Raw genomic sequence first — 26537 nt, 5'->3', positions numbered from 1 at the left:
ACATCATACAGTTGTATATCTCACAATGTCTAACCTGAGAGAATGATGAGTATATATAATAAAATATATGCATGACTACTTTCCCTTCCTGAGAAACTGTCATATTTTAGGTATTTAGTTCATCACAATGATTGCTTATATCTGGACATTGTTTTAAGCCATAGACTCTAACCTTTTCAAGTTATATTTGGAGGGCACTGTTGAAAAAATAAAAAAGGAAACCACAAGAACCTGAAATTGCCAGCATGATATGTGGATACCACATCTTATAAAATATATGCTGTGATATGTTTAAACAGGTTTCTGTGACACAGCTTTCATTTAGACCCTCCTGCTCAGTGTTCTGCCATCAGCCTTAGCCAAATATGGTTTATTGTAGACATTCTGGCCTCCCCGAGGGACATGGAAAAATCTTGCTTTAAGACAAGTAACTCTGCCATAAGGAAAATACATCCCTCGAGAATGCTGCTATAAATAAGGATGTTCTTTCGGTCATGTTCTTTGAATCATGCTCTACTTCTCTCACATCTTATATTTTATCTTGTGGGAACAGAAATGAAATAATGGCAGTTAACATATAGCACTGAAACAAAACAACCCATACATGTGAACACTGGTTCCTCATATATTAGCTATGCAAGCTTTGCGTCATCCATCCATCCATCCATCCAACCATATAAAGATCTGCTAAATTCTCTATTCTGTAGCATTATTATTATCGGGCTGCTAATAATAAAATACTGATGTAAAGAGATTGCTGTTTTGAAAATTCCAACAGACTAGAAGAAAATGTACAACAATATAAGCACTGCAATATATTGCAAAATGTAAGAAGTATTCTGAAGTGAAAGGTATTCTGATGTGACTTTTCTAAGCTTTAGTTTTCTTATCTTTGAAATTGGAATGTTACCTCACAGAGTTGTTTTGAAGATTGAATATGGTAACACTCGAATCACATTTTCTGTGTAATACACATTATGTTAACAGATCATTAAATGGTAGCAGTTGCTATTGCAGTTGTAGCAGTCAAAACAACCTTAAGAGAACTCTCAGCAATTGTAGTACATTTTAATCCTTCCTTTCAGTTTTCACCGCTCTGTATTATTTTAGGCCATTATTATCTCATACTGTTGCTAGCCTTCAAAAATCCATTCATTCTTTTCTCTCCCCATTCGGCCTGGCCAGTTTTTACCAGGCTAATCTTCTGCAAATATTTTTATCTTATCACCTTCCCTTTCACATATTTGCAACTGCCCCTCTTTTGCCTACAATCCTAAGGCCAAACCCAATATTTTGGGCCCCACCTCACGTACTCAAACCTCCATTTCCTTTTTTTTTTTTTTTTTAAATTCTATCTGGCCCAACTCTTCACCTTTGCTTTTGCAATTCTTGCCTAGAACATTCTACCAACATACCCCTTTTACTTTCAAAGTCCCATATATTCTTTAAGACCCAGCTGAAATATCACAATCTACCTAAACCCTTGCCAGACTAATCCAGCTTGATAATTAACCCATTGGACGCCATAAGCATCTATAGACACAAGTGGACCTTCCCCACATATCATGCGCCTCTACAGTCGCAAAACCTCGCATATCAATCTGGTTGCCTGATTTAAAAATCAGACTTGTTAGTGACATCTCTGGGTTTGTAAAGATAATTCTGGTAACTAAATTCGTAAATAACCCAGCACATATGGAAGAAATGGGAATGGTTTCCATTTGGCACGTGTGGCAGTTAACTGGTTAAGAGCCTACTGGGCTCTAGGCACTAATGCTAAATGCGTTATTAGCTCACAATTATTGCCATAGTTAAGCATCATAGACTCTGTTTTACAAGACAGGAAACACAGCATGAAATCCATCCTACAAAATTTGATCCTATCTCTAACTCCTAAATCCAGTTTTATAGCTCTGCAAGGCTATGCTGATAATGATCTCTTTTTGCAGTGAATATATATATTTCTCTCTATTATAAGCTATAACACATTCCTTACTGTTCCATGCCTACAATCAGCAGTTAATACTTAATAATCTGTTATTTATTTTATAAACTCACTCTGTTACATTGATTTTTATAAAGATGCTCCTTATATAAATAACTTACTTATATTGACATGTAAATGATAAATCATATCTTAATTGGTTTAATTATATAACAAAACTTTTACAGTAAATGAAACTATGAGATATAAAAGTATTCATTTTTTTAAATGCCAGGAGAAGCATTGCTTGTATTTTTATTCTAGGGCTATCATTTTCCAAGGTCATAATTGTTTAATTATGCAGAACAGAATTTGGTACAGGAAAGTCAAATTTGCTACCATTTTTACTGCACAGGATTTAAAATGTTCCTTTTCAGAGGTAAGGGACCCGAGCTCAATGTGTAAATATAATGCAAATGATGATGAAATACCAAATGCCTTGTAAACAGAGTTACAGAAGAACGAGTCTCTCAGACTGTGCATTTCTATACTGAATTCATTAAGATTTGGAGAAAAGAGTTACCCGATCAGTTTCACTTTTACACCTGTCATAGCACTTACGTTAATGGATATTTACTTTTATCCCCAACAATTATTGGTCACGTCACGCTTTAGTATTAAACGCGGTTTCCAGTATTAGTCAATGTAGCCTAAAAGAGCCACTGAAGGGAAAAGAAAACAGTTCCTACCCACATCTGTGCTTTGCTTTGTAACCTCCATTTGTTCTTGCCCCTCCTCCTTTCTTTATAAAACCACTGAAAGGCAGTGTACAGTCCATTGGTAATCCCATCCTACTCATCAATTAAATCCTTAAACCTTCTTGGCTCATTATCTGAAGAGCCAGTTCCAGTAATTTGGCAAAGTTCTACCTTTGGCTCAGCAATGTTAGGAGTTACCATACTTTTTTTTTGTATCACCAAAATTGTGAAAACGGCAGTAATTACTTAATAACAAATGTTAGTAGCTCATTCTAAAAGAGAATGCGATGACAAGTGTGCTGGATGTTAAGCGAACAGTTGCCAACTGTGACATTTTATATCATAAACAATTTAACTTGAGTGCCAAGTAGCCAGCCAACGTGAACAGCATTATGGCCCGATTTGAAGCTTTGCTGGAGGCGAAGAGTGTCCTTGATCTGCACTTTTCTGCTCTCCTCTGAGTAGGAGTAGTTGTCAATAAATGACAAATATTTCGGAAGCTTCAGGTATGATCACCAGCTCACCCTCACTGCACTTGGGGAAGAGAGGAGATTCCACCAGGAATGCCAAGAAGACCTCAGATTGCCTGATGAGATCTCCCCTGGCCCTCCAGGCTCAGATCTGTTTTCCTGGTGAAACTAAACCCCAGTAAGTAGCAAAGCGAAATGTCCTGGCCCTAGAGCTAAAGCATCAAGATTTTTTCTTTTGTTACTTGCAACCTGCAAACAGCTCTGCCGTCTCCCTCCTGAGTGGCATTTGTACCTCTATAGAGAAAGAGTAGGCAGCTGTCAAGGGCTCAGCTGTGCCCTCACCTAGACTTTTATTACTTTTATCACCTCCCCAGTGTTGACAGAGCCACTCAAGCCACGAGGCAGACATTTGAGGTAATGCGGTTCTGTGCACATCTTTGGAAGTCTCTGATAAAAACTATTCTTTGTTGAATGCAAATAATAATTTTTTTTTTTTCTGATTTCTGGGAATGGCTCATAAGACACAGACTTCTGGGTCTATTAGAATATGTCACCAAGCGTCATCAGAATGTCTGTGCCTGAGTTTGGTCTTATGACATTTCTTAGAGGGGCAAAGCGATTATCACAGAAGTTCCCAATCATCAATTGTCTTACCTGTCAATGTCCATGCAACTTATTAAATGTGAACACTTGAGAGGAGACACAACGTGTTGTTTAATACCTTAGATCGGGTTCTTAAAGTGCGTTCCCCCCACCCGGACCCCAACCAGCAACATCAGCATCACCTGAGAAATGGTCAGAAATACCAGTGCTCAGGACAGCGATCTCTCCATTTTACCCCCAAAAAAAGAATAGAGGTTCAAACAAGGTAAATATGAAAGTGGAACTTCTTGCTACAGAAGATGGTGTAAACTATGATAGATCCCGAGGACTGCACTGCACTGTGGCACAGAGGCAGCAACAGCATGTAATGTCAGGGGTGGTACTGAACATGATGAAGTTAAAACTCTTAGGTTAAGGGGGGTAGGTGAGGGGGGGTGGGATGGAAGCCAGAAACAAGGATTTGTTTCCACCACCATTCCTCCCCCGCCCCAGAGACAGTGAAAAGCCCTTGAAGAATTTACGCATGGATAACTCCAGCACATAGAGAACGTGAACTCTGAAAGCAGTTGACATGCCTCTCCATTCTATTCTGCTTCTGCTTCTTAAGCTGTTGACCCCTTTGACTAAACTCTGCACTTTAAGACCCTAAAGGCGTGGGTCTTAACTTGTACTGCGGATCCTGCAACCTGAACCCAGGGCCCTCCCTAAACCCAGGGGAGCCCCCCGGGTCTATGGCTACCTTGGAGTAGGTCTGCAAGACTTAATGCCATGGAATTAGTGACCTCATTGATTGGGAAGAAGGAAATGACAGAATGAAGACTCCACAGGAACATGTCACGAATGCCTTTATCCTGGGGTTTTGCCCACTGCATCTCTCAGTGGTCTTTTCATGCAGCAACAAAACATTTTTACCGTTTTATATCTCACATGAGATTGAAATCCTGACCACATCTGGAAAATGCAAGGCCAGAAAATCATTTTTCTTTTTTTTTCTTTTCTTCTTCTTCATTTTATCTCAATTTTTTTTTACTATATTAAAAATAAATCTCAGAAAATCATTTTATATTAGGCTGTGAACACATACACTTTTTAAGGTATATAAAAAAAAAAATCTGAAGGCTTTTACTCTCTGCACTCCGCGGGCTATTTAATTTACCCTGTGTAATTATTTGTAATAATTACAAGGTAAGGCAGTAGCCTTGCCAGTCACAAGGTCTGGGATCAAAGGACAGCATGTGAATGCTGATTTCATCATTTATGAACAATGTCCCCCTTGAGTAATTTATTCAACCTTTATATTCTGCTATTACATCATCATGTGTAAACGTGACTGAAAAGAGGACCTTCCCAGAGATGGCCCCAGAAACCATATTTTCATGACATGTCTACTTGAACTTAAAATGGTGTTTGTGGCTCATGATGGTGAGAAACAAGCAAAAAAAAAAAAAAAAAAAAAAAAATCTGGCATCAAATGAAACTAGTTCTAAGAAACTTACCCGGTCTCCTTCTTCTACCTCACAGAGTTTCTCCTCCGTTGCAGGATTAAAGACAGGAAATTTCTTGCCACTCACTGAATTATGCCATTCATTGTTTATGAAGATCTGCAGGGAAAGAAGAGAAAATAGACAAACAGGCATTTAAATATGGAGCAAATTTAATTTTAAAAAACTAAATATATTTTTATTGATTTCCGAGAAGGGAGAGGGAGAGAAATATCAATGATGACAGAGAATCACTGATCAGCTGCCTCCTGTATGCTCCACTGAGAGAACTAAGCCCACAACCCACGTGTGCCCTGACCAGAATCCAGCCATGGCCTCCTGGTTCATAGGTCAATGCTCAACCACTGAGCATACCAGCTGGGCTTAACCTCAGTATTCTTGAATAAATAATTTAAAACTGAATTAAAGAACCTACAAGCCAATAACTACACATTACTGAGACCTATAATAGTCCGTACATGGGTGCACTATGATATTTGTGCACCCATGTACAATAAATAAACAAGGGAAAGGAGAAAACTTTTTATTTGCCCCTTGACATCAATATAATTATTCATATGGCAAAACAGCATCAATCTATGTGTTTGAAGGAGTTCAAAAGAATTGTGGTGCTAGCCCTGGAATTGACAAGAAAATGATGTAAGCATGAATTCATAAAGGGGATGGGGATGAAAAGCAGTTCAGACGAACAGACTAGATGTGCAAAGACATATCTGGAGGTATAGGAAAGATAGATGTATCGAGAAAATTCTCGTTTCTCTGGTAGGGATATGGAATACAGATGAGGACCATGCAATTCTTATTATCCTTCACTAAGAAAAAAAGACATTGGCATCTTATTTCAACTTGACGCAAAATAAATGTAGATTAAAATACTGACTTGCCCAACGTCTTTTTAGGATGATTCAGCATTCTAACTATCAAACACATATTTTATAGAATCCTGTAATTACTCTCAAATTCTATTTTCTTTTATGCATCTCTAGCCCTTATCTTTGTACTTTTCCCCCAAGGGATGGCTGGGAAAGACCTTAATCAAAGTGTCCCAAATTCAACTCACAGTCATCTCTAGCTTTATGCTGCTCTTAACTCAAATTTAAGCTCTAAAATGTGCTCAAGTACATTCTCTATCTCTGTCTCTCTGCCTGTCACTCTGCCTGTCTCTCCCCCTCGCCTCCTCTCTCTCTCTCTCTCTCTCTCTCTCTCTCTCTCTCTCTCACACACACACACACACACTTTTCTCCTGCTAATGAGAAACACAATTCTTAGTCATCCTTTTGGTTGATTTTGTAAAGAAACTTACCTGTTCTCCCTGCTCCACCCTGCCCCCACTTCTGCCTAACTGAAATTTAATTTAAATTTCACCCTGTTATTATAATCTTCCTAAGCCAGCCTAATTCAGATATTGTTCCCTCCTCAGATCATTTAGGTGGTTCTTATTCACAAATTCCTTAGCATGATAATAAGGTGGTTTATGAAGTCATAAGTTTGTCCTATTATTTCCACAATTTACCTTTGTTTCAGCCTCATTCTGCTGTCTCAGGTACCATGCCCTTCGGCTTCACACACCTTTTATGCATGCTATTTCTCAGATGGAGTTTTACTCTTTTTTTGTACTCATACCTTAAAATGTCATCAACTCATGAAAATTTTACTAGTAGCTCCACTTGGATTTAACCTTTTCCCTCTAATATAGTGTAATAGTATCCTATTAAATTACTGATTATGTCCTGCTTTGTATTAAAGTTAGAATCTACCTATCAGCTCACCTAATTCCAAACAAAAAACTAAAGACATCATTGGTACTTGCCTAGATTTTTTAGACAGTCTGCAAAATTTGCATCAGATCCATCCTTAGATTTTTAACTCTCCTTACTTCTACCCTAAAGATAATATGACCTCTTTAGACTTTATAGCTTTTAAACTAAGAGAGCACAAGTCTCACCCTGTCAGAGACATACCCAGAATTCCATCCTTCCACTATAAAATTTCCCAAAAAGAAAACCCCAAATAAAAATGCGCTATAGAATTAATTATATTTTGTTAGGCCTGTGGTGTGAATACTTATAAAAACTTTAATATCATCTCTTGTGACCAAATGTAGATGTTTTGCAGCTTGAGCTCTGAAGCTACTCACAGAGCATAACCTGGCCCTTTGGGCTCTGAAACTGCCTGCAGTCAGATCCCAGCCGCCAACCCAGGGCTCCCTCCAACCCCCCATGCCTCTACTGATTGTGCTCTTTGATAAATTGTAGTCTTGGCTTCACTGTTAAATAATACTCCCTGTACTGTAATTGTGTGATCAAAGAGCTCCCTTTTCTATAGGCCTGGGCCAAAACTAGGACTTGATAAATGCTTAATCATATATTTACCATTGTTCTCATCTCACAACTTCACTTGCTAGATCACTGAGTCATTGAAAGCCCAGTTGTCCCACCAATCAGAAAGCACACGATGGAAGTTTATGATCTTATTCCACCTGCAACCCATCTCTTTGATCATCAGCTCATTGCCACTTTTGTCTTTATAAACCCTGTCCCATCCTCTCCATTTTGGAACATTTTTTTGGTTCATATCAAGGGCTCTGTTTCCCAGATTGCAAATTGTTACCTGAATAAATTCTCTGTACCTTTCTTTTAAAAAAATATCTCCAGCCCTAGCCGGTTTGGCTCAGTAGATAGAGCGTCAGCCTGTGGACTGAAGGGTCTCAGGTTCGATTCTGGTCAAGGGTACATGCCAGGGTTGTAGGCTCGATCCCGAGTAGGAGATGTGCAGGAGGCAGCCAATCAATGATTCTCTCTCATCACTGATGTTTCTCTCTCTCTCCCTCTCCCTTCCTATTTGAAATCAATAAAAGTACATATTTAAAAAAAAAAAAAAAAAAAAGGATATCTCCATGTCGGCCAATGTGGCTCAGTAGTTGAGCATCATGATTGGATGTCTGGTCAAGGCACATGCCTGCGTTGTGGCTCTATCCCCAACAGGGGGCATGCAGGAGACCGCTGATCAATGATTCTCTCTCATCATTGATGTTTCTATCTCTCGCTCCCTCTCCCTTTCTCTCTGAAATCAATAAAAATATTTTAAAAGTGCACTCTCCCTTTAAAAAAAGATTATCTCCAGATATTGGTTTACAGATGAAACTTTGTAGCTCTTACTTGATTCCCATTAGGTATGTGATAATTTGAAGTTTTAAATTCTCAATAATATATCTCTTGATGTAGTAAAGCTTATTTTACTTATTGTATCTAAGCTGTATCTGAAAATCCCAGTTCAAATGAAAGTCAGTGAATGTTTTATAAATGAGAATTAACCTAAAGAACACAAGTTTATCTAGCAGCCTCAGGCAGCTAATGAAACCAGACAAAGATGACCCCAAATTACTGGCAACTGCTCTGCATTATTCAGTTTTAACCTTTTATATAGGAGGACACTGTGAACTCAACTTTTGTTTGAATTTGTGTTTATATTCACATAATCCAAATGGTCACCATTTTTTCTTCTTCAGAAAAGTATTTGTTAAGTATTGAGTAAACAGTTGCCTCATTATTTGGAAGGTATGAGGGGAAAATAAGAGATGAGTGAGACATGACCCCTGCTCTCAAGGGGCTCATGATTTATGAAGAGAGTGCATTTATATAAAAATCAGCTGGTAGAGAAATGAAGGTTGTGCAATAAAATCACTAAAGCAGTGCTTGAGTTAATAAATTGCATAGCGGAATTCTGGGAAGAGAGGGATGTGGGCTAGAAGAATGCATCCTTGAGGGATAGGATTGGATTGGTGGAAAAAGAAAAACAATGAGCAGAGGGAGGGAATGCTGTTGAGATATTTGTGGCAGGGAGGAGATTAGCCTGGAACAGAGAGCTCCAGTGGAAACAAGTCAGAGATAAGTTCTGACAATGAAAATGAGACCAGTTTGTGGTGGATCCTGATCTCCAACATGAGAATTTGGACTCTATTCTGGATATAATAAAGGGGTGACAGGATCAAATAAGGGTTTCTAGGAAAACTGATTGTAATGTCCCCAAGTGGATTTAAAGTAGAACAACCAGAGTCCAGACATTAGTTGAAATCATTTTAACATTCCAGGCTTGAGGACATGAGGTTTTAGAGTACCACGACATAGCGCTATAGTCTGAAAATTATGAATTAGATACATTCTTCCCCAAACAGGGGCCTTTCAGCATAACAACAGAACTCAGCACACATAATGGCATGATCTGTTTGCAATAAAGATCAAGAATGCACCATCCTTTTCCTTCCTCTGAGCTGTGGAGAATTAATTGGTAGGATCTACCTTAATGATTTGGGGAGAAGGAGGTAATTTTATTGGCTTTACATTTGACATTTGCTTCCATCTAACTGTGAGACCAAATATTTTTTTTTTAATAATCCCCTTTCCTGTGGTTTTATAAAATAGTCACAGTACTCCTACTTTGTCTGCAGGGGATAATTTTTAAGACCTCCAGTGGAAACTTAAAACTGTGGAGAGTACCAAACCCTATATATACTATGTTCTTTTCTATATATACATAATCATGATAAAGTTTTTTTTATGTTAAGCATAGTAAGAGATCAGCAACAACAACTAATAGAATAATGATTTCAACATACTGTAATAAAATATATGTGAATGTGGCGTTATTAAGTAGAATAAGGGTTACTTGAATACAAGCACTGTGACACTGTAACAGTCAATCTTATAACCCAGTGGGGCTCCTAAGTGACTAACAGGTGTGTGAGCATATATTAATGGATGAGGGGCGTATACAGTGTGGAGACATTGGACAAAGGGATTGTTTTGGGATTGGGGTGGGACAAAGGACTCAGAATGGTATGGAATTTGAAACTTATAAATTGTTTATTTCTGGAATTTTCCATTGAATATTTTTGGATGTGGTTGACAGAGGGTAACTGAAATTGCAAAAAGCAAAACCATGGATAAGGGAAAAGTACTGTATATGGAAAAATGTAGGCTAACAAATATTTATTTTAATGATTATGACACCTATTTAGGCCTGTTGAACTGCACTATCGTTTCCCTCCCTTTGTTCATTTTCCATTTGTTATTTGCCTTTAGTTTAGAGGAAATGGAATTATGTTGTAAAAGTAAAAGAAAAAAATTCTTGGGTTCTATTTAACCATTATAGAAACCATGTTCTAATTATGAATTTTGGAATCAGGATATATGTGAATAATGTATATAGATTTTTTGAAACCTCAACTGAAAGTTCACAATATTGATTGGAAATTATGTCTATGCATTTGTACTTCAAGTGCTTCTTATATGGGGAAAGAATCAATGACAATGTCGAGGCGACTTAAAAATTGATTTTACTCTTACATTTTTTATATGTCAGATTTTAGGGGACGTATCATATGACATTAGATTGTCAAAAGTAGCTGTTTTCTGAATGCATTTTAGTGTCCAAATCATACTTTAAAAAATATTTTCCAAGTAAAAGTTATTATCTTAATGTGTTTGATATAAAGCTACCATTCTAAATTAATAAGTCCTTTCCCTAAAGTATTTCTGCCTTTGATCAAACTAAATTTGACTAATAGGCAAAACAAAACCCTTTAGCCTTATATGTTGAGATAAGATTTTGGAACATGTTAGCTTTAAGGGGAGAGAGCTCCTGACTCCCTCCAACAGATATTCAGATGTCCTATATTTACAGTATCTCTGTTTCTTCTGATTGAATTTATTGGGTTGACATTAATAAAATCATATAGGTTTTAGGTGTTCAATTCTATAATATATCATCTGTACATTGTACTTATGTTCACCACCCAAGTCAAGTCTCCTTCTGTCACCATTTATCTCCCCTTTACCCTCTCCTACCTCCTTTCCCTTTGATAATGACCATGCTTTTATCTGGGTCTATGATTTTTATTTTTTTATTTTTTGCTTAACCCCTTCACTTTTCCCACCTCGCTCTGCAAGTCATAGCTTCTCTGATAGTGAGGGGCTGGGACCAAGCCAGTGGCTCTAGGTACTATAAGGGAAGTCAGTGCTTTCTTGGTGGCAGAGAGATTTAACAGATCACATTTTAAATACCCAAAGTATTTCTTTTAAGAAATAACAAGGGTGAGAAAGGTGATGCGATTCTCCTTTTTATGTCACCTGGGAAAATATCCAAACCTGAGACCCCCAGTCACAGTGTGGAGTTGTTGTAAATGGGTTTGGTAAATGTGTAAACCTTTTGTCAGCTTCAGGCACCAACCCTCCAAAAATCACAAAACACAAAACTTTGGGAGAGGGGGACAGAAAGAATGAGATGCAGGTTGAATAATAAAAGAGACTGAACAAAAGTCAGGTGGGGATGTTAAATATTTAAAAGAATCAAAGCTTCAAAGCTAGATGTCTGGCAACTACTTTCAATCCAAACCCTGAGGCAGCAAAGCAAAATGCTGAGACTCAGAGGAAAAAAAATCTAAAAGGAAATTAAGGAGGAAATAACAGATGGGAGGAAAATATTTAACTGCAGCTAAAGGAATGAAAAACAAAACAAGAAAAGTGACCAAAACAGAAGTAGGAGAAATACAAATTTCCTTTGATTTCTGTTTTATATTATAATCTGACTTCAGTGACATAAGTGTGCACTCTTATTTTCTTGTTTGAAAAACTTCAGCCTTTTCAATGCAGGGGAAAAGAAAAGCATTTCTTTTTTGAGCCACATGCTCACCAAGTCCCACAAATGGCAAAAATCCAGAAGTTCTGTACATATTTAATATTTAGCAATATCAAAGCCAAATAATATAATACTTACATATAAGCCTTCCTCCTCCTAAGGAAAATGCAAATGTAGAGCCTAAGTCAGTTGTTTGTTATTTATATTCCTTTGACTTCTAAGAAAGTATTGGGCGAGTACTTCAAATAGTAAGATAGTGGGACCTGGGGGTGGGGAGGAGTACTTTGTTCAGGCAAAGCTTCAAGGTCTGTGATAATTGTGCAGGTTCCCAGCAAACAAATTTCCTTTAGCAAGTCCAGCATTACAAAAAAGGTTCCAGGTGGACATGTAATGTAAAAAATTAAAAGAGCAAAATTCAGTCTATGTAATCAATGCCTCTATTTGTGGGAGCTTTAAACATGCACACGCACACACATGCATACACACATGCTCTTTTCCAATTTGCTTATTATATAGAAGTGGATTTTTAAGAAATATTTAATTATAAAACAATTATTACTCAAGTTCTTTTGAACTTAGCTCTGTTGCCACTGACATCTGGTACATGTGTCATCATGCTAATATACATGATGCAATTATAATAGCATCATGAAAACCCAAACCAGCCCCACCATCACCCAAGCCAGACAATTGCTATTTAGAAACAACCGTGTCATCATTTTATCAAGACTCCTATATTCTCAAGAGATTTCCTCATGCCGGTGTGTGCTATATCAGCCCTGAGTGTGAGTGAGGCTCTGGCAGAAACAGGAAGTCAGGTCTGTAAGGAACTAGATGGTGGTCACTGTAGATGAAGCTATAAAGTCCACCCAAAACTTTTAGACTGTTGCTGCAGGTCAACAGGCCTAGCTTGAGTAGCAATAGCAACGCCTGGAAGTCTGTTAGAAATGCAGAATCTCGTATGTATCTCAGGCCTACGGAATCAATCTGCACTTCAACAAGATCCCTAAGTGACCCACTGGCACATTCAAATACAAGAAGTACTACTCCAGAGTAACCTCTCTCTATTGGTCCACCTGAGTTGGGGGGGGGGGGCGCTCAAGTCACCCCTCTCCCTTATCATCCAAGTTTCAGTTCTCTCAATCAGGGTAAAGAAGGTGCTGGTTAGAGACAACCCAGTGAGATACAATACTGTTTTTAGCGTCCAGGGGAAAGAAAACAAAATCATGTGGGGGCGTAATGAATCTGAAACGAGAAGATTCAGAATTCAGCTTATTATTCTGTCTTTGCCACATTAAGAGCTCTGTGACCTCTAGCAAATCACTTAAGCTCTCTGAGCGCTGGTGCCTGGGCTTCAAAATGGGAGACTAGTAACATCTTCTCTAGCTCCTTCCCAGTGATGAATTATGAACCTCACATGAGATCAACAGATAGAAGCAGTTTTGAACTGCGCCTAGAAATTCAAGTATTCATTCCCCTTAGAGTGGGAACGGAATAATTCTGGAATTCTAGGAATCATCTTAGAAAGAAGCAGGCTAAAAAGAGCCTAAGTAGCTAATGAGTGCTGGTCAATTTGCACAAATTACCTCTCTTGATTCTCACAGCCACTTTCCAAGGCAGTCATCATTATTCCCAACATACAGACAGGCCAACCGAAACTCAGAGAGATTAGAAGCCTGGCCAACGTCATATGATAAACAAGTGGAAGAGCTGGAAATCGAAGCTGAGTTTATCTTGTTAAGCCACTATACCTTGTAGCCATCCAGCTATTTGTTCAACTGCTTCAAACAGAAAGCAAACCAAATATTGCTTCAGTCAGAAGTTAAAAGGAGTTCCCAAATGAAAGCAGGGCCACTGCACAACCAGCTTTGTCTTGAACATAAGTCCTGTCCTGTGCTAAGCACTCCCCAGTGGTTTCCCTTAAATAAAATCCACCAGGCCATCGGGCCACAGCCTCTGTCCGTCTCATCCATTCTCTCCTTTCCTCACTTGACTCTGCCACATTAGCCTTTTGATCGTTCTTTGAACAGACCAAGCTCCTCTTCACGGGATCTTTGCCTGTGCTGTTAGCTCTAGATCTTTGTTTCTCCCCACCCTCCAGAGCCACCTCATCCTCTGCATCTCTCAGGTTCACCTTACCGGTAACTGTTCTTTCCTTTAAAAGATCTTCTCGAAGACCTCGTCGAGAGGAAGCTTTTCCTCTCATTCTCTCAGCTTCTTGTTTTCTTCTCTTTAACATTTATAATTTGTGATTCAATTATTCACTTGTTTATTTTCGTCCCTATACCATACCACACACCCTCCAAGAATATAAGCTCCATGAGGTAAGATCACATTAGTCTTCTTGTACCATAAGACTTAACACAAAGCGGTCATTCAATGATGTTAAATAAAGGAAAGGGAAAGTGGGAGAAATGAGCGAAGAGGACGGGTATTCCAACATGTATGTGCCTGAGTTTCTTTGTTACAAGAATTTGGTGCCTAGCTTCATAATATTCAATGATTCATAACTTTTCTCTATTAAAAATTTATCTTTTGGATGAAAGCTCCAGTTTCAAAAACTTCAAATGGACTCAACATTATTTAGCATATTTTGGGAAAGAAAACATTTATTCCTTCCCCCTGGTGGACTGAGAAAATTATTTGGCATATTTTGGTAAAGAAAAAACATTTATCTCTTCCTTCTGGGAACAGCTGAGCAGCAACTGGAGAGACTCATGGTCATGCCCCCTTCAGTAGTCGGGGATGAGCAAGTGAAGAACAGACCAGGATTCCAACACCTCCATGCCCCAAAGCAGGGACACTGATCCTAGAGAAGTCACTTGGTGTGAGGGCTCAGGCTATTAGCATTCAGCATTTAGTTTTGATTCCTGAAATCCTGGATAAATGCTTGGAACTTTGCTCCAACGAGATCCTTGTCAGGTGGTGCATGACTGTGCAAGAAAGAGTGACAAAGACTAAAAAGACTAGAAGAGAAATCAGAAATAGCTCTAGGAAAGACTGGATAAAAGAAAATTCTAGAGAACTGGAAAAAGTCAGAAAAATTAATAGGACAAGGGTAGCTAATGTTAATCAGTCACTTTCCATGTGCTAGGTCTTATTACAAGTGGTTTATGTGCATTAAACTCATTTAATGCTTTCATCCACCTTAGGAAAGTGGGACGTTTATTATTCCCATTTTACATACAAAGAAACCGAGGCAGTGAGAGGTAATGTAGTTTGCCCCGTGATCACATAACTTTCAAAGAAGGTCTTCATTTAAAAGCTCAATAAAACGGGTGAGCTGGCAGATGTATGATTCATTTAGAGTTGGAAAGGGGATAAATGAGGATAGAGATGGGATCTGAGTTTATGTGAATTTATAATGATGTTTTTGAGGTTTTAAATTCTAAAACACCTTTGTATCACTTTAGAAAGTTATTCTTAACTCTGAGCTCGGTTTTATCCACCCCATCAAAAAAGCTAATCAGACTGTACTAGAGAATAAGTCATAAAAAAGATATGCAACAATGACTTCTTTTGTTTGGGGAAAAGCAGCCTCAAGCTTGAGAGTATGTTGTTCTATTTCTACTGTATTTGTAATAATTTTTTGCTATCCAACCCTGCCTGCCTATTCCCTCCACCTTGCCCCAGAGACCAATATACTTCTAGTGATAATAAAGAAGGGCATTAACTTAGTAAGAGAAAAATAATGCAGAGGTTAGGGGCTGGCCACAGAAGGCACTTTCTCAGACACTGTAAAATCCTTGTTTACTTGGTTTGTAACCAGGAAACTTAGTTAATAACCTTCATTTTTTTCCAACTCCTTTTGCAAGTGCAAATCCAATACAATTCTTCAGTGGGGCACAGTAAAAAAGAAAATGCAAAGGCATTTTGAAAAAGCTCACCCATTTAGATTTAATTACATACATAACTGGTGTCCTCCCAAGTGTGAAAATGCTGTAACCAATAAATCAGACAATAAAATGCTATCTGAGCAGAACAGATTTATTGAGAAGATGTGTGAGCAATCAAAATTCACTGACTTGCATTGGGGTGTTTTTACACAGCAAAGTTTTTAGATGCAAGAGCAAGCCCTGCTCGTGGAATCTTGCCTTCTTTTGAACACTTAGGTCAGTCATGTTCCCTAAAGGGTGTTCTTGTGCAATGACTTTGAAGAGAACAGATTTCCATCTTAAAAACTTCTCAGTGTGAAAGAATTACTAGATCTGTGTTTGCATGTTAAATTTTAATGACCACCACACTCCTCTAATACTGCATCTTACATGCTTAATTAATAACTACTAACCAAAGCTTCGTTTAGTAGAAAGGGTATTTTAGATTAAAGCTTCCTTGAGATATACAAGGAGGCTACAAACTTCTGCAAAGCTCAACTTTTAAAAATGAGACATTCAGACTACCAAATATCTTCCCAATGAGCATAATTAAAACAGACTCTTTGTAACATTAGCAGTGGGGTCATTAAAACATTGCCAGTGATTCTGATCTTTATGAAACTCATTTTTTCCCCAGCATGCCTTGGATTGAAATTTCTTGTGAATGAACCGACTTGGAGTAAGAAAAGATGGGAAGGCTAGAGTCTCAAGTTTTGTCATCTTCTGGGCATATTTTTTGCCAAGTGCAAATTGTCGGAGGTATGGACTCATCACATTTTAATGCTCCCATTTGGAATAAAATTAAGTGAAAAAAAGTTTCTCATTTTAATAAAACCTTATGAAAATAATACATTAATACACTTTATAGCTGTTGGTCAATCGTGTGAAAGGCACAATCTGATCTCTGTAGACGTGTTCCTAAGGAAAAGAGCGGGTCAGCTGAGCCACTTCCTCATTTTTTGTACATGCACAAATGAAAATGACCTTAGGATTCACAAAATCACCCATGGTTTCAAGTAAGGAAATAAAACATATAAATAATAGTGAGGTTTTACTTTATCATTAAATTATAATGCTCTTTTTTTTTTTCTTTCTCATTGGCTGATTCAGAAAGCAAAATGACTCTGCTTGAGTTGAAATACTTCCTTTCTTCCCTTACTTTCTCCATCACAGCATCAAGCTAACTTTAAATAATTTTGATTAGACTGGTATTGTTTTTCTCTCTCTATTTGTTTGGGAGTTCTAGGCTCTGACAGGAGAGCTGGCATATAACTGTGAAACAGGCTGAGTTTCTTGACTGACTCAAACAAGATCCATTTCCTTCTTCTCCCTAGCTGTGGATTTTTAAGTTTGGATCAGACTCCTGCTCTTGTTTCTCTCTGGATCTATCAGCTAACAATTACACATCTGTTCTGATGGCAACAAACTTTGCTGAAGAAATAAGTAAGAATGCTTTCTTTCCCCAAATATGCTGAATAATGCAAGTCCATTAGAAGTTTTTGAAAGAGGAGCTTTTATTAAATTTCTTCAATACTCAGATTGAAGGTCTTTCAATTTCGACACTCATTAACCATATAGACAGATCATGTTACTTCAGCAGGCTGTTTCTCCTTTTTGTTTTGTTTTTATAAAAACATTTCCCACTGTTTGTCTCCTTTCAGTTTCTCTAGCAACTATATGTTCTCTTATCCTACATGCAGGGCTAGGCTGAAGTTCATAGAACTGCTTAGTAAAGTCACTGTATCCCAACACAAGAACCTTTCACGCAGAAGAGAATGCCTTTCCTTAAAAACCCTCTTAAGAAACACATATATGAAAAGTGGCACGAAGTGATTTGGAATTCAGCATTTGATCAAGACACCGAACTCAGAACTGCATTCTGCAAGCCTTTCATTTTTGTATTTGCCAAGGGCTCTTTACACAAGTCGCTTAAATTGACCTTTTATGCTTTCAATAAGTGTGGTTTTTAAGAAACCCGGGGCAAAGCAGCAAACATAAATGGTACTGACCTTCGTATATTCAAACTTCACATTGGTGAGTGGGACAGGTAAGTCTGGCATGCCTGGGGACGACATTTCTGGTTCAGCTGCTGAAACACAGGTGACAGGCTCAGCGATTTGGTTCTGATAGAGCACTTGGCTTTATTTGTTCCTTTTTATCCGCACGGGCTAAGGTTTATTTGCATACTGGGAGACGATTGGATGGAGCAAGAAAGAAAATGACACTACTTATTTGTAACACCTAGTGCAGGAAGCCCTTGACTTTTTAAAGTTAAATCCTTAAGAAACCAGAGCTCCAGCCCTGCAGCTGCATCTGGAGAAGGGCACTATTTGCAGATGAATTAATTTGCAAAGCCGAAACCTGTGGGAAGGGTTCTCAGCGCAGCTGTTCTGGCCACTGAGGCCAGTTATTATTTTTTTGGCTTCTCGTGCTTTTTTATGCTCCTGTGAAACTTTCCGTTCCCTGACAGACTTGGAATCAGAGGATCTGAGAACTGAGCGTCCAAACCGGCACAGGCTGGTGAGGAGAGGACTCTGGCCAGGTGTCTTCAGGTCAATGCTGTCAGGGAAAGAGGGTGCTGTTTGGGGGAAGAAAGGCCCTCTATGTAGACCCTATCCCAAGTCAGCTTTAAAAAATTATACCAATCCAGTGTATTTTAACTGCTGGGGAAGTAGACCCACTGTCATTTCAGGAGCTCTAAATTATCTTTATTTTACCTATGGGAACAGAAAAATCAGCAGGATTTTTAGGGAACTCAGAGTGCGCTGTCATACAAGGTCACCACAGCAGTCATACGGTCTGTTAAAACACACTTAAAATGAAAGTAACTTCTGATTCTAGAAGCTGACTGTATTTATCAATCATTGATCCAGGCAACTGCACAAGGAGTAAACATAAACAGTACTTTCAAGTCACTAAAGTTCTTAAAATTAAATTAATAGTTCAAGCTGGCAACATTAAAAAAGGACACGTTTTTAAACTGCACTACTCCCATTTAAAGTACAATATTTCATTGTATTGAAGCTCTAGCAAAAGTTAGGGTAGGAACAGACAGAAAGCTTTGGATGCTCTCAATTCTGATTACTAAGAATTCAGGAGTGTGTGTGTGTGTGTGTGTGTGTGTGTGTGTGTGTGTCCCCATGAACATTGAACATTGCCAGCTTCCCCAAATACGGGATTTCGTAGGGAAAATAGGCTCATTGACTTGTTTCTCCTAACCAGGTGCTGCAGCCTTGCTTTCTCTTTCCATCCTTACTTGCTTTTCCATTTTACAGACAGACAGAGGGTAACTAGCTTGCCTATGATCACTGATGTAGTAAGGACAAGAATTTCATTTCCAGAGAATTGGCTGTTTTGGTTCTCAAAGTGAATAGTCACCCTCACAGGCACTTAAACTTGGCCTTTTATTCATTTGAGACAGGAGCCAGCAAACTTTCTCTGGGAACAGATAGATTTAGCTTTCTAGGTGAAGCGAGATAGTTTCTGTTGTAACTTACTTAGAGTCTGCATGAAGGAAACTATAGACCAGGGGTCCTCAAACTTTTTAAAGTGGGGGCCAGATCACGGTCCCTCAAAGAGCTGGAGGGCCGGACTATATGAACTACTAATTCCTACTGTAACACCTCGGCTGCGCTCACTGCCCAAAAAACCTGGCGGGCCGGATCAGACTCCTCTGCGGGCCGCATGTGGCCCGCGGGCTGTAGTTTGAAGACCCCTGCTATAGACAATAGATGCATTAATGCTGTAGATTCATTACATTAATTGTTTTCCAATGCAATTTTATTTACAAAAATGGGAGGCAGTCCGGACCTGGTGCATGGTCCAGGCCCCCAGATTCTAAGGCAACTGTCCCCAAGGTCCTTGTCTCCCTTGCCTCATGCCTGAAGACCTGATAGAACCTTCTGTGTAATTTCAACATTTCTTCTGTTTCTTTCTCCCTCTCTTGCTCTCAATTTCTTTTTCTTTCTTTTTTGGAAAATTAAATTGTTTTCTCTTTAAAAAATGTGTTTTGAGTTAAATGCACAATTACACAACAGCTGTTACATAACTTGCGGACTGGTGCTCTGGCCATGCCCAGACAGCTGTGTTTTGCTGCTTTCTTCTGCTCTCAGTATAACAGTTGTTTGTGGATTCAAACACTGGTTTATTTGATGTCCAGGCAGTGAAAGCTCAAAGCTTTATAACACACTTGGCAATGTCATCTCACTACTTACATGCTCATCCTTGATCATATTTTATTGAATAATTACATAAGAACAGGTCCTTTTATACCAGACACTACTAAACCTAGGTAAAAGGTGCAGCTTTGGGAACAGGTTACAACACCTGCCCATTTAATTTCAACAAATATTTACCAAGTATCTTTTTGTGGGGAAGGCATTGTGATTAAGAGTATCAGGAACTCTTTAACCTTAATCTTACTTGAAGGGCAGATCTTTCCTGCCCAGAAACCACAGGGCCTGAGATCTCTAATTTTGAGGTAAGCTTTGTCCTGCCCCCTAGAACTTGTCTTGAAAGAACAGTATATTCCTGGGAATGGTTGCATGGGTAAAAGTCTTTATCAGACCGCTTTCCGCTCTTTCAGAAGGAAAATGGCTTTGGGGAGAGGACAGGGGCCAAGGAGGCACACCCCAGGACTAGACCTAGGGTTGTGTGCTGATTGAGTGCCAATATCATTTTGATTGGACGCCACGCAGTGGAGATGAGCTGGAACTATACTGGGGGTAACAGACAAAGGATGTTCTATCTTCCTTTCCTTCTTAGGAAGTGGAAGCATAGTTTTTTTCTTGAATATGATTTCTTCCAGTCCTTTGTGAAAACTGTCATTATACATATAAGATAAGTATAGACCATGGCTTCAGGCACTGCTGAAACCACTGTCTCATTTTACAATGAATCTCTCCAGAACTCCATTCATATCCCAGTCACTGAAAGGATAATGGAGCCCAACCTGCTCCCACCCATATGAGTAACTGCAATAAAAACCACTCAGATTTGTTAACAAACATAATTGGATGGTGAAATAAAAATAGCTTCTTTTCACATGTTCTATCTTCAAAATGCTGGATCAATTTGTTGGAGCTAAACCTCTTTTGCTTGGTCATATCCCCCCCTTCCTGGACTCTTCGATGTTGCCATAAGCATGGCTGGGTGAGTCTGCCAGTTGGTTAACTCTTTGCTTTTAATTTGGAAAATGTGGACCTTGTGTGTGGTGAGAGATTATATGCTCTGTTGGCAAGCTAGTGTTACAAACGAAGGAGAAAGGCGGCATCTGAATATGTGACCACGTGTCTGTGGGCTAATTTCTATTCATCTGCCATTCTTACCCAATTAGCACTATTTTCTCACCACTGATTCTTCTGCTTTTTACAATACATATCCTATCCTTGTTTTCTCTTTGCCTTCATTATTTAGATATGACAAATGCCCCTCTTATTTGGTACAAATAGGACACTAATTAGTTACTAAAAGAAAGAGTTGATTAAAGCCTTCATAAGGTAATTAATTTTAGTTTAAATACATTTTGCTAAAACTTTATGGACCAAAGCCATTTCTTGGAACTGGGTCTGCTGCAGGAGGTTGAGATAACCTTGCATAAATAGTGTTCACAGTGTGCTTCTTTCCTCAAAGTTGAGAGAGAAACTGAAGACAATAAAGGTATCTTTGAGACAGTCTGAATGTAGACTACTTTGAAATCTTTATGATATTTCCCATATATATTTTTTTTAACAATTGTATGCACAGATTACACAGCAACTTGACGAGATTAAGGGTTTTCATACTATGCAGTTCAGCTTTTATAGAAATAACTCTGTTTCTCCTAACAAATCTACATTTAAATAACATTTAATTAAAAATCATGTCATTGGCCGAAACCGGTTTGGCTCAGTAGTAGAGCGTTGATCTGCAGACTGAAAGGTCCCAGGTTCGATTCCGGTCAAGGGCATGTACCTGAGTTGCGGGCACATCCCCAGTAGGGGGTGTGCAAGAGGCAGCTGGTCGATGTTTCTCTCTCATTGACGTTTCTAGCTCTCTATATCTCTCCCTTCCTCTCTGTAAAAAATCAATAAAATATATTTAAAAATAAAAATAAAAATTATGTCATTGAAGTACTAGGTTTATGTAAATGACCAAGGTTTGGAGCAAAGACAATTGACTGTCGGTAAGCAGAGGAAACTGCCCTAAGCTAAACCAAAGACATAAGTATGAGTTGAACTGTTTTTTGTTTGTTTGTTTTTGCTGTTTAAAATTTAAAGTCAAATATACCATATTGGGAATACTATTTACATCTCAATAAATAGTTATAAAATGAACACAAAAAATAATCATCACTCTGATCAAAGAATAGAACAATACCAGCACCCATTAGCCCATTTTGTGTATCCTCCCCATCTCTATCCCTTCTTCCTCACCCTAAATGATCTATATCCTAACTTTTAATGCCACACATTCCTTTCCCCTGATTTTGAACCTGACAAATCATACAGTCGGGATATTTTTTACAAAGAAAATTCAGAGATGCAAGTTAATCTGGTAAATTAGTTAAATCATGGGTGAAGGTAAAGAAAGTTTCACAGAACATACTTCCCAACCCAGTAAACATAAATAGCAAGTGCAAACTATTATGTAGTAATGACTTAGCATTTTTGTGAGTAAAGGGGCACTTTTTCATCCCAACCACACTATATATTAAATTTCAGAGAAATGGCTCTTATCCTACAGTGTTGGTCAGAGCTTAATAGCACTTGGCAAATTATATCAAAATATAAAAAAAAGTTCAAATCCTTAATCCAGGTATTCTACTTCTAAAAATTAATTTTAAAGAACAATAGAATTGCCAGGACCGGTTTGGCTCAGTGGATAGAGCGTCGGCTGGTGGACTGAAAGGTCCTGGGTTCGATTCCAGTCAAGGGCATGTACCTTGGTTGCAGGCACATCCCCAGTGGGGGGTGTGCAAGAGGCAGCTGGTTGATGTTTCTCTCTCATTTATGTTTCTAACTCTCTGTCCCTCTCAATTCCTCTCTGTGTAAAATCAATAAAATATATTTAAAAAAAGAAACAATAAAATATGTGTAAATTTGTGTAAATTATCTTTAATATAATGTTATTTACAAAATAGAAAATACCAAATGATTGATAAGTCATGATTTAGGAAAAAAACATGTGAACGAATAAGGAAGGACCTGTACCTGGTAAGCTTTTGTGATATACTGTGAATTAATTTTTTTTTTTAAAGTAGCTTATAAAACTGTGTGGAGTCATCCTAATAAACTGTATTCCAAAATCTGCAATTTGTTTTTGAACTCAGCCTTAGCATTTGGAAAGTGAAATAGCTGAATTTTTGCCTCAGTGTCATTTTTGGCATCCTGAATTTATTCATGATCAAAATTTATGTGATAACCTCAATTATCTCTATATATAAAAGCCTAAGTGACCAATTGAATGGCTGACTGACTGGCCAACCAGTAGCTATGATATGCCCTGACCGTGTGTGTGTGTGTGTGTGTGTGTGTGTGTGTGTGTGTGTGCAGAAGCTCAATGCAGGAGCTGCTGAGCTGTAGTCACCTGGCAGCTGTGGTTCTTGGGTGATGCATCTGGAACCAAAGAGGAGGGAGCCTGATATTGGGGTGTGTCACCTGAAAACTGCCCTCTCACAATCCAGGACCCCTCAGGGGATGTCAGGAGAGCTGGTTTTGGCCTGATTCCCACAGGCCAGGTTGAGGGACCCCCCTGGTGCATGAATGCATGGACAGGGCCTCTAGTATTTTATATCATTTCTCCAGGCTGAATAATGACCCCTAAAGATCCCTAGAACCTATGAATGTTACCTAATATAGCAAAGGAGAGTTAGCAGCTGTGATTCAATTAAGGAGTTTAAGGTGAGAGATTATCCTAGATTACTAGGGTGGGACTTCAATGCAGTCCTAAGCATCCTCATCAGAGAGAAGCAAGAGAGATTTGACTACACAAGCAGGAAAAAATGTGACCCCAGAAGGCCCTAGTTTTGACCATAGAGGACAGTGCCAGGGGCTAGGGGATGCAAAAAAATGCAGCTTTAGAAGCTGGGAAATACAAGGATATAGATTATCTCCTAGACTCTTTGCAGAGAGCAGGCCATGCCCATCTCTTTGATACTAGCCAGTGAAACTGACTTCACTCCTCTATAAAGATGGCTAGTTAGAAAACAGTCATGGGGATGAAAAATACATCATACATCTAGTCAATAATATTGTGATAACTATGCATGGTGCCAGGTAGGGGAACACTCTGTAAAGTATATGATTGCCTCACTACTATACTGCACACCTGAAAATAATACAAAATAATTTGAATGTAAACTGTCATTGAAAAAATAATTTAAAAAGAAACCTAAGAAAATAAATATGTGCTTTTAAACCATTCCGTTTGCGGTAATTTGCTACAAGAGCCATGAGAACTAAATACACTAATCAACAAAACTACAAGTTCAGAGATATCAAAAAATATATGCTGTCCCTGACCACACATCATTCATTCTGCATGTTCTTCAAGTTTATTGATAATATCTAAACAACCACATTCAGGTCAAGGAAAGACTTTGACCTGCACCTTGGAATGGAACTCCTCAGATACTTGACATCTTGAAAATCTTCCAGTTGCTATATAAATGGGTATTTATCCATTGCAAAAGTTAACTGCAATAGATAATGACATTTGTGAATCATTTTTAAAATAATTATTTTATTTGGACAATATCACACTTGGTTTGCGTTGCTTGCTTGGATTTGTTCCCATATTCTAAAGTTATATGTACATACCCTGACCTGTAGCCACAATCCAAATTTATCTTCCTGGTCCTGACTTTACATTTCAGCTGCTTGTGTACATAAGCTAAATGGCACACTTAGTCATGAGCTGGGCTTGCAAACTTGAGAGCCCACATATTTATTTCATGTGTACCATGCAGTGTTATAAAAATTAGAAATCTACACTAATAAAAGTGTAACATGCAAATTGACTGTACCTTCGCAATGCCCACCAGCCAATCAGGAGTATGCAAATTAACCCAACAAAGATGGTGGGTTAATTTGCATCTGCAGGCACTGAGTGCCTTGGGGCAGAGCAGGACGCTTGTATCATTGCCATAGCTATGACACAGGCATTTTGCACTGCCCCAGCTGCTCTGTTCTTATAGGCAGCATGGGAAGGTGAAAAGATGGCTCTGGGCTGTAGCAAAACAGTGGTGCCAGCCAGAGCAAAGGCGGTGCTGGCAGCCAGAGGAAGGCAGGCCCATTTTTGCACGAATCTTCATGCATCAGGCCTCTAGTATTTACATAAAATCCCAGACTTTACTTCAGGGGTCTTCAAACTACGGCCCGCGGGCCACATGCAGCCCCCAGGGGAGTCTGATCCTGCCCGCCAGGTTTTTTGGGCAGTGAGCGCAGCCAAGGTGTTACAGTAGGAATTAGTAGTTCATATAGTCCAGCCCTCCAGCTCTCTGAGGGACCGTGATCTGGCCCCCACTTTAAAAAGTTTGAGGACCCCTGCTTTACTTATTAAATATGAGAAGGTCTGAAGAATGGTTTTAGCCTTGTCTACCTATTGAAATCACATAGGGAGTTAAAATCAAAACAGATTCTGATTTAATAAGGAGTCATTTGAGCCCAGGTATTGATATGCATTTAAAACTACGCACGTAATTCTGGCTCCATTTCCTCATTGTGTAACCAACCAATGCTGAGTAGTAGAGGAACTCCAAGTTGGAGCTATGCCCACATCATTTGGAAAGATATTAAATTTGCAAATTCTCAGGACTACTGCACTACATCACAGACCCACCCTATTTTTGTTATTTGTTCAGCTGGTTTTAATTTAATTAACAACCTAGTCCCTCCGTTTGTGTTTTAAGAACCTTAGTGTTTTCTTCATTCTGTTTTAAGTTTATTCTCCTGCTCTTTTTCTAACTTCTTGATACTTAGATCATTTGCTTTTCTATCTTTCTTCTTTCATTTAAAGCTCTAACTTTCCCTCCAAGCAAGTCTTTAGCATCAACTACAAGTTTGGATATAGTATTTTCATTTATATTCAATTCAAAATACTTTCTAATTTTCATTGTGATATTTTTCCCTCACTCATGAGTTATTTTGATATGTATCTTTAAATTTCTCTATTGGTAGATAATAAAACAACTCCCAAGTAGTTGTAGCCTGCATTAATATGGCTATATTTTTATGTGCTTACAAATTTAGCTTTGATATGTTTTCCTAGTGAATTGAGCTTTTATTTTTATAAATTGACCCTGTTTATATGTTTGTTGCCTTAAAGTGTCTTTTGTCTAATAAATTATACCTCCAGTAGCTTCTTTGGGTTCAGATTTGCATAATATATCTTCTTCCATTTTCTTATTTTCAATTTTTGTATGTATTTCATATGTGTCTTTAAATGGCCCATAGTTGGATTTTATTTATTTATTGCCTAACAAATTTTGTCTTTGAAGTGGGTTATTTACTTTATTGACATGTCATATAATGTATTGGTCAATTTATGTATAAAAATTCTACCATCATATTAAATACTTCATTTGTTATACTGGTTCATTTTTTTCTTTTCTAGCCTTTTAAAATTAATTTTAGATTAAGATTCTAAAATTAAACTAAATTTTAACTTTGTATGTTGTATAAATTAGTTTTAATTAAGTTAAAAAATAATTCTTTATTTTCTCTCTTAGCTTGGGAATTATATATTGTCTTTACTATTTTTTAATAGTTACTCTAGAAATTATATGGTGT

The 26537-nt window shown here is 38.2% G+C and overlaps 1 protein-coding gene and 1 long non-coding RNA gene across 2 annotated transcripts in view; one reads left to right on the top strand and one right to left on the bottom strand.

Moving 5' to 3' along the window:
- The window catches only part of ALDH1A1 (aldehyde dehydrogenase 1 family member A1), a 43727-nt gene extending 25494 nt beyond the window's left edge, over positions 1-18233 (bottom strand). Inside the window, exons 1-2 of the mRNA XM_084899522.1 lie at positions 17778-18233; positions 5252-5356 (exon numbers count right to left, since the gene is read on the bottom strand). Coding sequence (XP_084755648.1) covers positions 5252-5356; positions 17778-17843 — 171 coding nt within the window. The 5' untranslated portion in view covers positions 17844-18233. The remainder of the gene's footprint in view (positions 1-5251; positions 5357-17777) is intronic.
- LOC311630502 overlaps positions 1-26537 on the top strand; it is a 760408-nt gene that overhangs the window by 335205 nt on the left and 398666 nt on the right. The window lies entirely within an intron of this gene.

Source organism: Pipistrellus hanaki (assembly GCF_964339955.1).
Source record: "Pipistrellus hanaki genome assembly, chromosome: 11".
Taxonomy (NCBI): Eukaryota; Metazoa; Chordata; class Mammalia; order Chiroptera; family Vespertilionidae; genus Pipistrellus; species Pipistrellus hanaki.
This window is presented reverse-complemented; position numbering and strand designations above follow the sequence as displayed.